Source organism: Balearica regulorum, chromosome 4 (genome assembly GCF_011004875.1).
Source record: "Balearica regulorum gibbericeps isolate bBalReg1 chromosome 4, bBalReg1.pri, whole genome shotgun sequence".
In the NCBI taxonomy this organism is placed as follows: Eukaryota; Metazoa; Chordata; class Aves; order Gruiformes; family Gruidae; genus Balearica; species Balearica regulorum.
The window spans coordinates 50,106,728-50,122,016 of NC_046187.1; the positions used below are offsets into that span (position 1 = coordinate 50,106,728).

Genomic DNA, 15,289 nt, shown 5'->3' on the forward strand with positions numbered 1-15,289 from the left:
GCAATTGTATTATCATGCAAAATTTGCACAATACTTTTGAATGCATTGAGATTTTGTGCATTAGCTAGCCCATAGGAAAAAAAATTACAATATGTAAAAAATAAAAGTAACAAGCCCATGAACAGCAATTCGAATCAATTCACAGAGTCAGTACTTAAAACACAGGGCTTGAATGCCTTATCAAAAAAAGCATAAAAATTCATACTACGGTGATCATAAATAGCTTGTAATGGTATTTGTATATTACACAGTTCTAGCTTTTATTCTGTATGTTTACATTCCAGTCCTAAACTTTGAAGTTCCAACTGGCTGACAACTCAACACACATCCCCGAAAGAAATGCATATTTAATGTCAATTTCCTAAAAAGTTTAGAAAAGTGTTTGAAAATTATTTTTTTCCCCAGAAAATACTCATAAAAAATCTCTGAAAGAGACCACAGTGGAAATTCATAGTGTATCAGGACTGACAGAAACATTCAGAATTTAGTTTAGAAGTCTGACATATTTATCATTATACTAATATCTAAACTGTATTAAAAACCGCATTTCAGTACATGCAATGAGAAATTGGCTACACTATAAAAACACTGATAATAGTGTTATCTCTTCTGTTCCAGCGAATATAACCTCAAAGAGGAAGCTTCCTCTATTGACAATTCAAAGCCTTCTTGAGTATTCACATTATGACTCTGACACTTGCATGACTGATAAGAGACAAAGTCAGAAAAAGTTTGAAGGTTACTCTTTTGTCTCCCTTGAAACTGGTATTTTTAATACCATCTAGCAACCCTTTCTGGCAAACTCTCTGTTGAGAAATACACTATTTTGGGGTAGATATTAAAATGCAGCTTCTGTATATTTGAAAGTGTTCTACTCCCTTTTTTTTTTAGCTTGCCAAATTAAAATAAAATCATCAGGAATAATAGAACTGGACCTTTAAAATGAAAAGAGGAAGCATCACAATTAGGAAATATATCTATACACACCAAGGTATTTGTTAGGTCTGTTAAAAGACTGAGTTTTTTTAATTGTTTTATGTCTAGGATCTAAATATCAACTTGAATATATATATATTTTCAAAAGAATTTTAGAGAATTATAAAATATTAAAGGACTCATTGTGTTTGAAAGCCATAAATAAGACAACATAAAAATATTCTACAGTATGACCTGTGAATAAAGAAAAATTCTATTCATAGTGTATTAAGAAAGGAAATTTTATTCATAGCATATTCAAAATAAATACATGATGAAGAGGTGCCAGGTTTCACCCACTGTAATATTTAAAAATATAATAGAAAAATCCACATTGAAATTATTTTTATGTACAAAGGACATAACATATTTTAAAACTCTTATTATCACACATTAATAGCATTTAGGTACTAAGTTACTTTTCTCAGTTCTGAAAATCTTGATTTGATAATCAACAAAAATTATATTGATCTTATATCTACAAGACCTAAAGTAAGTCAAGAGTTAAAATTGAAGAATTGATTAAAATTTTTGTGAATTTGAGTTAGCTATTATTTACATACAGACCTATAACACATTATTCAGAATCTCTTCTCAACACCAAAATTGTTTTAGAAATTTGGAATGAAAAAAGCAGTTTACCCTTTGGTAGTCATATTTTCTAAACATTCATTCAAAGAGGCATTTTCACTGTCAATAGAAAATTACAAGATTGAAGAGTAAAGATCTTCAACTTCAGTAGACTCTTCAGAAAATATATTTTCTCATCTGACATGCAGCCTAGCAAAGCCTTAAAAGTATAAAAACAAAGCCGGCAGCAAAGCATTTAAGTCAAGATTCTCAGGAACCTATTGAGGTTTGGTCTTTTCAAGAAATAAAGACCAGAACAGCACAGAGCTACTAAGATAAAAGTAGACAGGACTCAAAGCTCTATCTAGCTTTCATTCATATACACATGTATTAGCAGGAAATAGATAGACATTCATTTGACAATCCATTACCAGAATATATCTGGTAAAATGTAAGACCTACCTTCTCCTAGGAACAGGGATATCAGATACAAATCTGTGACTCAAATGCCTTCATGGAAGCAGAGCCTCCTGCTCAACATCACCCTTCATATCAGAACAAATTTCAAAATTTGATTGGAAGAATACCACCATTACTGATACAAAGATGCTTATGTTGAGTTGCTGAGGAGTCAAAGGCTATGTTTACATCAGCAGGTAGTGCATATTAATTCTCCAAACCCAATATCCACACTATACACATCTCAAGCGGTTCTACTTCACGCTAGTTCCTCTTTGGTCCAATGGACTGAACAAACCAGTAGCAGGTGGGAGTGTACCAGCTGAACTCCTGGAGTCCACCTTCTGGCTTCGTTTCATCGAAAAGGCTCACAGATGTTGGTCTCTTGTCCCAAGTAACAAGTGATAGGACAAGAGGAAATGGCCTCAAGTTGCATCAGGGGACATTTAGATTGGATGTTAGGAAAATTTGTTGTCAAGCACTGTCAAGGGTTGTCAAGCACTGGAACAGGCTGCCCAGGGAAGTGGTTGAGTCACCATCCCTGGAGGTATTTAAAAGATGTGTAGATGTGGTGCTTAAGGACATGGTTTAGCAGTGGACTTGCCAGCGCCAGGTTAAAGGTCTTTTCCAACCCAAACAATTCTGTGATAGTCTGTGTACCCTGCATAATGTGAACCGAAGTATAGAAGGTGGGAATGAAGGCAGCATGGGCTGCCTGAAGAGCACCCCTTATCACTGGTGCAGGTGAACTCACAGAAAAATGGAAGTGAAAAGGTAAGCTAAGATTCAGCAGAACATTTCAGGCTTTGGAGGAAAACAAGGTCAAGAGAGAACTCAGACTGCATTCATGGAGAGGATATTACAAAGTTGAAGAACTGAAAAGCATTCAGAAAAAGAACTCCTCATGGTAGATTAGAGACTAATTTTCTAAATAGAATTGAAACAGATACTACTAACACCACACCCCAATGAGCAGTATGTGACACCTGGCAGATTCAATCCTCAGTTACCCGCTGGTTCAACAAGAAGCAATAATACTATAAGCACATTTTTTCATTGAAAAAAGGGCACTGTAAAGACACAGGAAGTACAAAATAATTTCAGATAAAATGACCTGAGTTGATTCAGTAAATTAAACTGAAAAAATTAATAGTTACACATTTAAAAACTTTCAATTTAAGATTTTTACATTTCAAAAGAGTTCAGCTGAAATGAAAAATTAATGAGGGAAGTCATCTACACTAGAAAAAATTGGTGAATTGAATGAGTCAGAGAGTAACGGTTTAAGTTCTTAAGCTATCTTGAATCTGTATCCCACACATCTTAAAATAAATAAATAAATCAGTGACCTTTCAGGGAAGGATTCCAGACCTAACCAATTAATAATCCCAAATGGAATACAAAGAACAGCCAGAGCTTAGAAAGAATGGGAAGAGATGACTGACTAGAAAACACATTTCCCTCTTAAAAGGTCAAGAAGCTTTGCGATAAAATGAAAGTTGTCAGGATGTAAGCTGAGGTGGCCCTGCAAATGAAATGAAAACAGCTCATATTTCAGCCATTAAAAGAGAACAAAGAAGTTAATATGCAGTCAAGGGTGGTAATGACCCAAGTTCTGAATTCTGTTTTCGGCAATGCTTATGATGAATAAAAGGGATACAAGCATCCACAGCTGACAGAATACATCTATACCACATAAAAAGTTGAACAAAAACTCAAAAAGCATAATTCCAAATCTAGTACATAAATTTGCTACTAGGCTTTAAGATTTATGTTTTTATCTATGCATTCTAGCCAAGTCTATCTGAGCATGTTAGTGGAAATGTATACAACAGCACACATAGAAACTAAACACATTCAGGAAGGAAGGAAGTTAGATTTCAATAACATGAAATCCTTCTGAATAAGTTTTGAAATAAAGTACAATTAAACATATGAAGGAACATGAAAAATGAGATGAAATACAGCACACTTATTGCAAAGAGATAGACACCATATTCATCAGGCACAATCTCTTTCTTAACGTAATTAATCCTCTTGACAAAGAAAATGTGCTACTATTTATCTGGACTTTGGCAATTCATTCTGTTACATGTAAAGCTGGAGAAAAATGGGTTTGGAACAAACACTATAAGCAGGTTGAATAACTGTCTCAATGGGAAACAGAATAGGCCATTTAAAAACACATAAAGGAACTCTAGATCTTGGGACTAATTTATTAAATTTCACGTTGATGATGAGAGTGCAAGAAAAGGTAATAATGAATTCAGCTGATGCCAGAAAGGTACTGAGGACAAAAAAAAAACCAAACCCATCACTACGTTACATGGGAAAAAAAAATGAAGATTATATGCTTCAAAAGTCAGAAGGAATTCCACAAATTACGTTCTCATTATCTGAAAATAACTCAGCTAGAAAAAAAAGTATTCACTATGTAAGTATAGACTGAATATGATTCATTAATGTGATCAGCCTATTAAAAAATTAATTCAAAATCAAAGTATTGCACCTGTAATTCACCCAAACATTAAAAGAAGTTTTATTTGAGTACAAAAGGTAGTAACATAGCACTGTAGAACAAGTCTGGGAGCAAAATCTTAAAAGTCAAAGATTTTGGTAAGATGCACTTGCCCATGACAGGACAATGTACAAGGCCCTCCCACTACTGTAAACCCATGCACTATCAATTAAACTTTAAAGTTATTTGTTAGATCAGAGCTATATGAAACACTGCAGATGGTCAAACACCAAAAAAAAAAAAAAAAAAAATTTAAAGATCAAAGGAGAAGGAAAAAACCTCAAACCAGTAGTATGTATTTGGATTGAACTTGTTACCTTGGTACTATACTTATGTTAATAACCCAACCTTACAATATTCTTTGCCTCTCAAAGGGAGTAAGTTCCATGGATAAGTGGCTCATTTTAAAGACATTAAATATATCAGAGCAGACATGGCAACTGGCTACCTATTTGTTTTTGGTTTGAGTGGGGTTTTTTTTCAGTTGTCCTTTTCGTTTTCAAATTGTGTGTTTACTATTTCAGTTGTGCTGTCTATTTTCAGGATTCATTCTACCCTGTGCTATATCTGCTATCTTTTTTGGAAGGTATGTTCTTCAATTTATATAGAAAATAACCCTCTGAGTAACAGTGGTATGAATGTCTCTCTAATCTGTTTTTCTAGAATTTTTTCCTGAGCTCTTAAAGAGACTTGTTTGGAGGGGTTTCAATTGTTCGTTCTTCAGTAAATGAAGCTCTCCAGTATTTTAGTAGGGTTAGGGAAACAGGAAATTAAACAAACAGGAGAAAATAGCCAGAAGAAATACAAATTAAAGTTTGTGTATTGTTTTTACTTTTCCAGTTGTTCAAGGTTTGCAAATCATTTGTAGACCTGAATTTAATATAGTGTTTTTAAGTGATGAGAGGGATACAGTGGAAAGACCACAGTAGCAAACACACTACGGTCCCTCTGTGAGCACTACCTAAAGCGGCATATATATTCACAGCATGTCCTTGTGGTTCTGTATTTTCCAAAGATAATTAATAATAATGCAAGTGATCAATTATTGGGATATTAAATGACAAAACAGCATGAATTTAATTCAATTTGGTTGTTAAATCGATTCTTAAAATCCATTCTTAAATTGTGCAGCTGATCCAATGCTTGCATTATTTCCCCTTACTGTAGCATACTTCCAGTTAAATGCACATTCAGAAGGTGAAGTAGCTAACATTGACAAAACTCTCTCCAATTCTTTACAGTGCCACACAAAAGGGCTGTGAGCACACTACTATGCCCAAGTATTACTTCACATTTCCAGAGCTCAGTTTTAAAGTTTTGTTTTACATGCAAAGCATTTTAATGGCAGCATACCTACTTGCATTCTCAAGACAATCTATCTCAGCTCTGTTATGCAGAAGCAAAGTCTCCTAAGGAGGACTGTAGATCAACTTTTCTAAGAAGCAATACACGTGGCAGTTCTGCAATGGCTTTTTAAGTGGCAGACAGAAGTGTGCCTGTCTAAAGGGTAGTGCAGAATGAAAATAACTCCTTGTTCTAAAGCTTGTGTTAAGCCCACTCCTTTTGGGAACTTGTTTCTCAACAATGTGGTGATGGAGTTTGAATCCTGACCAGTAATTACGATAGAAGTTAAATTCTCCCCTCCTGGTCAAAAACCCAAAACCACAGATATCCTGTGTCCTGGGCTGCATCAAAACATGCATGACCAGCAGGTCGAGGGAGGTGATCCTGCCCCTCTACTCTGCTCTTGTGAGACCCCACCTGGAGTACTGCGTCCAGCTCTGGGGGCCCCAGGACAGGAGAGACATGGAGCTGTTGGAGCGAGTCCAGAGGAGGGCCACGAAGCTGATCAGAGGGATGGAGCACCTCTCCTGTGAGGACAGGCTGAGAGAGTTGGGGTTGCTCAGCCTGGAGAAAAGGCGGCTCTGGGGAGATCTAATTGCGGCTTACCAGTACCTGAAGGGGCCTACAGGAAAGCTGGTGAGGGACTGTTTATCAGGGAGTGCAGTGACAGGACAAGGGGTAAGGGGTTTAAGCTGAAGGAGGGTCTATTTAGATTAGATGTTAGAAAGAAATTCTTTACTGTTAGAGTGGTGAGGTACTGGAACAGGTTGCCCAGAGAGGCTGTGGATGCCCCATCCCTGGAAGTGTTTTAAGACCAGGTTGGATGAGGTTTTGGGCAACGTGGTCTAGTGGAGGGTGTCCCTGCCCACAGCAGGGGGGTTGGAACTAGATGATCTTTAAGGTCCCTTCCAACCCAAACCATTCTATGGTTCTACGAGTCTATGATTTGATGTCCAGAAACACTGAGAAATATTTGATATCTAAAAGGTGGGATGTATAGTACTACCCTACTGCTTTTCAGAGGTTCAGAAGAACAATCTGCATGTACAATAAAACTTTTTAGTTTACCTTTTGATTTAGTCCTTATGTCTTCTTCTATTATTTCTTCCTTCAGGAACAGTCAGTAAACATGAAAGGTTAGGCAAAGAAAGGAATTAATGTTGGCACCTCAGCTAGACAAAAAAAAAAAAAGTCAGAATAATTTTTGTTTCTATGAATAAAGACAAAAAGCACTGTATATTTATCAAAATATCAAGTAGGAAATAACTGTTGCCTTGCAGATTAAAAAAAAGAAGTATCAAAAATTCTTCATGTTCAATAAAATTAACCACCATAAAAAAAAAAATAACCACAATAAAAACGGTATCTCTCTGAATCGGGTATTATGGGTGAATTAGTCCGTGAAGGACTGTCTGAAGTATGCTGCTTCATTTACATTAAGACTCAAATGTATGTTCCTTCTCTTGACACTGTTGGCAGGCATAAGAGAAATCTAATCTGTTACATCGAAATGACAGCATTAGAGCTTACTAGCAAAACTGCATGGAGAGGCAAGAGCTCTCCAATGGAAATAGGCACCAGGTCTGTAACTCTAGAAGGCTCTGTATGATAGAAAATATTTTGATACTTGCTTAGCAATTCACAAGACAATTCCCAACTGCTGACATTTTACTTCAGTAAAAGGAACATCTGCACCCTTGTACTATAGATTATCTTTCTGCAGGGAAGAGGAAAGATTCACAAGATTATCCATCTAAAGTAGTGAAAGACTGTACTGTGTAATAGGGAAAATATGGTACAGTTCTTTCCTCTCTTCTCCCTTCCCCACTCTCTCAAAACTGTTGAAAAACTTGTACGATTTTTAGAAGAAAATAGACATGCTTAGGTTGTTTAATAGTTACAGGAAGAATGTCTGCACAGCTCTATTCAGAGAACAGAATCTATACAGAGAAAAATCTCTATGACTACTCCAGCCTTAAGGTTTTCTCGTTTCCAGTGTGGATATTGTAGTGATATCATAATAGTGCTAGTGCCACTTAAGCAAAGGTATGCTGTCAGGAGCTCTGAAAAGGTGTACTGTGGGGCTAAGTCTAATTTTATTAGAGTGTTAAATTCTAATTAAGAACTCAGCTAAATCAGCTTTTACTGAAGAGAAGGATAAAATTTACCTTGACTGTTCCTGATGGAAATAAAAAAAGATAAAAATAAATTAAAGGGTAAAATCAAAAGAATGATGCAGATGGTCAAACACTGAACAGGGTTGGGGAATCTCTAAGCTTGGAGACATTCAAAATTTGCTTAGACAAAGTCCTGAGCAGCCTGACCAGCTTTGAGCAAGCAGCTGGACTAAATGATCTTCACAGGTACCTTCAAATCAAAATTATTTTATTAGAGAAGACTCTTAGCTTTAACTTCTACACAACCAGTAAAATCCTGGAAGACACAAAATCTAGATTCCTACCTGGCAATCAAGCTGAGTTTAAAAAAATGACTCTTGTTCTAGTAGTAACAGAACGACATAAGGTTCTGTTCATCATGAACAGGTTTTCTCTTGTGTCATTCTGGTTTTCTGTCTTAAAAAAGAAAAGTCTATTTTTCTGTATTGCATTACCATTCTATCTTCAGATACTTCATAACTTCACGTATTTGAGGTCTCTCTGACTTCTGACATGAAGAGTTGTTCTGTAAAAAACAGTTCTTTCAAATGAAATTAAATTGCTTCCAGGAGCTCGTCTACACTTAGCAAAAGGTAGGCAGGGGTAAGGAGGAGTGTTTTGTTACTTGAAAGTGGTATCAGTCAATTAAAATTGGATTTCTGTTGTTACAAGCAGCAATTAAAATCTACTGCTTTTTTATTTATTGGATTTTATCATGACAGACTACTTGCTGCCTGATTACTTGTTTAAAATCCAGTTTTACTTGATAGGAAAACGTTCCATCTTTACTCAGCCAAAACTACAGTACTCGCAATACAATGGCACTATCTGAACTTTTACAGCAATCAGAATTTAAGAATTTAGAGGTTCCAATGCCTCATCTGAGCAACCCTTCTGTCATGACCATTTTCCTACCTCCTTTTTCCCCCTCCTCCCAATAAAAAGGGTACAAAATATTGTGTAAGGTTTCCCTTTTCTAATAGCAAGGTAAAAACGTGTTATACAGAAAGCTATTGAAATGCCAGCTACAATCACACTTGCAATCTCAAAAACTAGGACAGATTTCTTATACAGGTTAATAGTTTTCCCAACACTAGTTTAGATATGATGTTGCCCATTTGTTAATGTGTTGGTCTGTTAACAGAATTAAGATTGTTTTATACTAGTTTTACATCTTACACTGCCGATTATAGATTCTTTTTTTGACTAAATCAAGATAGACGTTTAAATTAAAGGCTTGAGAAACCCATTACTAATTGCAGTTTCTGAATAGACTCACTGTTTTGATGACCACAGGAAAGCTGTTTCATTAAATACACTCATAACATGAATAACCTACTTCTCCTTTCTATCAAGCGTATTAACATAAATAATTGGCTATTCCAATAAAACAGTAAGAAGTATTTTCAATAGCACTGTGGTTGTGATTATTGTCGATAGATGCACCGAAATATTGCTGTGGTACTACTGATGCCAATCTGGATATCTTATGTTAGACAAGGATATAATTATCTGTATGAACTTTTTTTATCCAAAAGCAAGACATACATAACAATATATCACATAGGAAATGACTTTTTTATATATTGAAACTACTACCAAGCAATCTAGCCACTTTCAGAAAAGTGGGGCATTACAAACGCAATCTTGGTGAACAGTACTTCAAACATGCTTCCAGACACACTGAAGGCAAAAGGACTATGTATTTACTGTGACTTACTGAGCTTGAAAGGGAGAGTCATTCTTTAAAACCATTCCAAGAAAGTTCCATTTATTTTAATTAGACTCACATGAAAAAGTCATGTCAAAAACCACAGAAGAATATACTTTAATAAATGACATTTTGTCCTTCTTAGCAGTAGAGGACTAATGTGAATTAATAATATCGATATTCTAAGCATAAAATTTTCAGGATACCTTAATTTTACATGGATAAATGCAAAAATGAATAATAGTAGTCAAACATATTTTTCATTTAACTTCAGAAACATACAGATTACCAGATACTCGTATCTGCTAGACCATTTGAAAAGTGGTACTTTAGAGACTGTTCCCAAATAAAGATCAGTGGTTATAAAACTCTGAAAGGTAAGTAGGAAAAAAAAAAAAGGCTGAATAAACTCCACAATTCAACAAATATTTATATTTGATCTGATATTGCAAAGTGTTCTATCTAAAAGATCTGCTAAACAGTTATAAATTCCTTCCTAAGGGACATAATTTGTGTTATGCTTAAGCAATTTTAACAAGCTTTTAAAGTATAAAGATATGTAAAAAAAAAATCCAGTTAATATAGTGGCAAATACCATTACCCATTTCACAAAGCATCACCTTAGGTAGGAAAAACATCTAATTCTGACAATAAAGATATCATATTTCTCTCTTCACAGAGAAACTTTTCCAATTTCTAATAATTTTTTTCTCAGAAAAGGAAAGAAAATTATGAGCCTTGAATTCAGTATTTCAGATCAAGTTTGTCCTTTGCCCTGTTCTCATTTAAAGCAAACTTTCAATCATTTTAACGATGTAGTCTTGTGCATACTGCACAATAAAAACTGTAGAATTTGTATCCAAATCAAAAAATGGCTGCTAACCCTGGATAGACATACATAAATGCTTTCTTAGCCATTGCTGCTATTCGATTAAAACTTGATGAAAATCTAATGAGAATTCTTTGCTATTAGGTCAATTAAACAGCAACAGAAGCACCTCTGCAGGAGGCTCAAAAATATGTAATTGCTTTCTCCAGCTCTCTACAGATCAAGCTCTGAATAAAAATAAGGACTCTCCCAAGACTGTTTATATACAGACACCAATGAGATGTTTAGTTTTCACTCTCAACTCCAGTAAAATAGGTACAGGGTTTTAGTGTCACACAGTCCAGTAAGGGGCTAATCCTAACAAAATTATTAGGCAGAAGATGAACAACTCCAAAACACAACAGAGATAAAAAAAACGTTGTCAAGATAGAAGACTAGCACCAGTTGCATCAACCTAAACTAGAAACTGAAATATCAAGCAACAGTACTGTGTGATTCAGCTTTCTACAGAAAAATTGATCCTGCTTTCATGTGGACCCAAAAACTGAAATTAGCTGATGGCAATGGAGAATAAAGGAAGTAACTGCAACAACCTCAATAAGAGAGCACATCAACTTCACAGAATAGACCCACACAGAATTACAAAAATATGGTTTAAAAGCTTCATTCAAAGAATACAATCATAGAATTAAAGTAATTCAGGTAATCAAACAAAGAAGCATAAATGCAGTGCACAAGCAAAAAAAAATTAAGAACAGGTAATGTTCCTTTTACAAGATACTGGCACTAGTAAGTAGTGCTGTTTAAGCAAAGCAAAAAATGTCTTTTCATCTTTTGAAAAAAATAGGAATTTAAGGAAGAAAAATGTGTCATCTAAAATTATGACAAGAACAAAGCAAATAATAGGAGATATTGGAAGTAAGGAACAGTTTATGAAGACAGAATATTATCACTTTCAAAGCCTGGTGGCATATCAGGCTCTACAGCTAGTACAGAACTGAACTGCTAACTCCTATGAATTAAGAAAAGCTAATAACTAGTAAATTTGAACCTAACAATAAAACAACTAAGCTTGGTGAGCTATTCTATGCTTCCTCTTAAAAACAGAATTTTACATTGGTAAGACTGTTAACAATGGTTCAGAGTAATTCTTGCACAAAATTAGCATGGACATTTAGAATTGGTACTAAATCCTAGACATTGGAAAGTGATGAGTTAAATTTCATCCAGAAGTAAAGACAGCAGTTGCTAACTTAATGCAGAACAGTGTTACAGTGAATTATCATGGCTGAATAAATCTCACAGAAGTGTTAGATAAGCACTTTTATGACTTCAAATTCACAGGAACATAGATAAGTGCTAGAAAAATGAAACGGAAAAATGTTCAATAATGTTATTTGGAAAAAAATGCAATGTAAAATAGGTAAAGGTTTACAGAATACTTATTAAGCTTCTAACAGTGGTAAAAACCAGAGCTTTAAATTAGAACTATAGCAGTCAGTACCTTATATAAATCAGGAGCTTGATGATCCTGCATCTATACTTTTTTTAATTCTTAGAATCTGATTTGTTTTACTTAGTGACACAGACATAATTCCAAGGAGGTGAAAGTACTGACACATATGAACAAGGAGAGACAGGTGCATCAGAGGCACAAAAATAGCTTACCTGAAGTCATATAATGGAGCAAAACCAGAAAAGAAGGTATGTGTGTACAGTAGATTAGTAACTAGAACTTAAAACCATCTCTACCATCATTTTCATTATTTAGTTGTGTATGTTAACACTCCAAACTAGCAGTTTTTCAGACACTCAGATAGGATAACGAGGAGTTCACAGTCTGAAAACTGAGACAAGATGGCATAAATTCAGGAACAATTAGAGAGATATTTTTTAATGATTTAATGTAGCCTATATTTCAGAAACAGGTCTTTAAGAAGGGCAACATGGATAAAACTGGGTATGGTAAAAACTAATTTGTCACAAACAGTGCTTTTTCTATGCAGTATTTCTCCTTTCTGTCACTCTGTAGGAAAGCATCATAAATTTAATACTGTAAGACAGTAATGAAAAACTCTAAATTTTACAAACACAGTGTTTTACAGAGATTATTTATTACATTATCAGTTCTACTTCTGCATAACAAAGTTGACAGATGAATCATGTCATTTTATGACATCAACATGCTGCTACGTTTCTGATACAAAGCAAATCGGTACTCAAATTCAAACCATCATTTTTTTGCTACTCCAATGCAGATATGACACAAAGGGAGCTTTGAATAATTTTTTCTTTTTTCTTTAAGACACACGCCAGCCTCCTTTAACCAGTGCTGGTCAAAGCTGAAAATAGCTTGACAGGCCACTAGTCCTCAAAAGCTTCCTGACCACTAAGTTTACTGCAAGATTCATCGATTCCATCCCAACAACTTGCTTGAAAAGTGGTAAACAACCAAGAGTGGTAGAAACTAGCCAAGGTCCTTTTTTACCTTCCCAGTTGGCAAAGAGAATTTCTCCTGAACTCGGATGAATGTTTGCTAATTTGTGAGCAGGAAGGAGCAAGTAAGAGAATTCCTTCAAAGACAGCAGTAACAGGATATAACAGTAATTTTGGCAGTAATCAAATAGTGGTAACTTCTTGTAAAGCTGATAAAGAATTTAAATCGAAGGAGTAAAGAGATATAGGAAAAAAGCATTCTGTAAAGTTCAGTGGAAATATTACAGGCATGATGGAAAAAAAGCACATGAAAAATATAAAGCACATGAAAATATTTGCTATCTCCTTTTCTAACTAAAATGCTCAAGAAAGAAGAAAAGAGGTTACAAATCTCAAAGGTTTGTGTAGATGAGGCCACCCCCGAAAAAAAACCCCAAACAAAAAAAAAAACCTTGCTTTTCACTTCGTGAAGGAGCATGTTTCTACAAAAAGGACACATATTCATTTATCTTTGGACAGCGGAAATTGTGTGGTATGGAACGTTTTATAACACATTCACTACAGCTGGGAGCCTGATAGAGTTTTGAAAAACACGACCATTCATTTCATTGCTCAAATCAAAGATGGTGGAATTTTCTAAACATCTGAAATTCCACACAGACTCTGCTTGCAACTGCAGACTTAAGACTCTAGCACACTGTCATACAGTGCTATGGCACTGCAATAATTACTGTAGGGAGTAACTATATATATATATGTGTGTGTGTGTGTGTCTGTAATATTTCCCCTCAAAATACAATTGAAAGAATCAACTCACCACTTGTCCATTCTGAGGATTTTTATGTGCATATGGGGGTCCACGGATGTGATTCCACATCTGACCAGATGTCATAGCAAATACAACACACTAGAAAAAACAGAAAACAATATACTCATTTATTTATCCAGAAGAATTGAATAGAAAACCATTCTGCTGGTGATGTTTTGTTGTTTAGATACATAATTGTTTACCTAACTAGACACAGTACCTACCTCTATTTGATTTTTACAATAGGGTTTTCAGCTGTGTTGCTTTCATAAAATTCTTAATGACTTCTGTTACAAAATGAATTAGCTCAAGACAGAGATTTTTCAAAATCTCACTTGAAATAATCTGTCTTTATACGCACTTGAAATTGCCACATTTACACATCTATACGGCAAAATGCACTCGTAGCACAGGAGTCATTAATTTCAAATATTCTGCAAACTAGTGGTCGAGATTTATGTAACCTTTCATGAAGTTATTTCTGCCTCTAATATAAATGTTTAGCTAACTGTTTGCTTTCACGTGTACAAAATGATATATAAAGCCATAAGAAAAAAAAATCCAATTATCAACAAAATGTCTGTCCCAATTTATGAAATTCTCATTGTGTGTCTTAAATGACTGTGATTCATTTTAGCTATGACAAATAACAATGGTTGAACTGGTAGAAAAGTGAAATTCCCTATGGAAACAAGTGTGGAGTTAGGTTAGGAATATATGAAAACTGTAAAAACGGACAGTAATTCTTGCAGAAAGTCATACTGCAGAATCTACACGACAAACTCCATAGTCATAGGAAGAGTCATTATGACTACCTTAAAGATGAAAATATAGTATCTTTGATTACCAATTGAGAAAAACAGAAATGGAAACTTGGATCATGTGAATATGTCTGACTTATCAGTACAGATAATCCTTACAAAAAACTCCAAGATAATTTAAGTGCAGTTGCTACAATATGCTCATTTTTGAGCATATCAATATTCCCACTAGCATAGTATAGCCATAGTAATTTAAGTAGATGAATCACGAATGTAAAAATTCATACCATGATGGTTAACTAAACCTGGGTTTATTAAAACCCTCTAAAGGGTTTTCCTTAAAGAATGTTTAGTAACACGTTTGTGAAATAAATTGCCGCCTCTAGCAATATGATTTGAACAAACTTTGAAGAGGCCTAGCACTGAATCTTGGTCAGGCTTTATCCAAATCTGTCCTGGCTTTCCTGGCTTTTTTTAAATTTTTTTTTTAACTTTTTAGCTGAAACAGTAATTTTTCCAAAGACCATGCGGCTATGCCTAATTGACATTACTTTTGCTTATCTTTGTATGTTTTTTGTATTTTTTTTTCTATTCTATTTAGGATGAAATAAGTATGACCAACATAATGATGTAGTGCAGGCATGGGACGATAGCAGACAACAAAAGTGGAAACATAGGATGCAGTGTACCAGTATGGAATGACAAAACAAGGGGCACAGGAT

At 34.8% G+C, this 15,289-nt stretch overlaps 1 protein-coding gene across 1 annotated transcript in view; it reads right to left on the bottom strand.

Moving 5' to 3' along the window:
- Positions 1-15,289, bottom strand: part of TUSC3 (tumor suppressor candidate 3) — a 127,312-nt gene that overhangs the window by 41,322 nt on the left and 70,701 nt on the right. Inside the window, 1 exon segment of the mRNA XM_075752096.1 lies at positions 13,816-13,905. Coding sequence (XP_075608211.1) covers positions 13,816-13,905 — 90 coding nt within the window.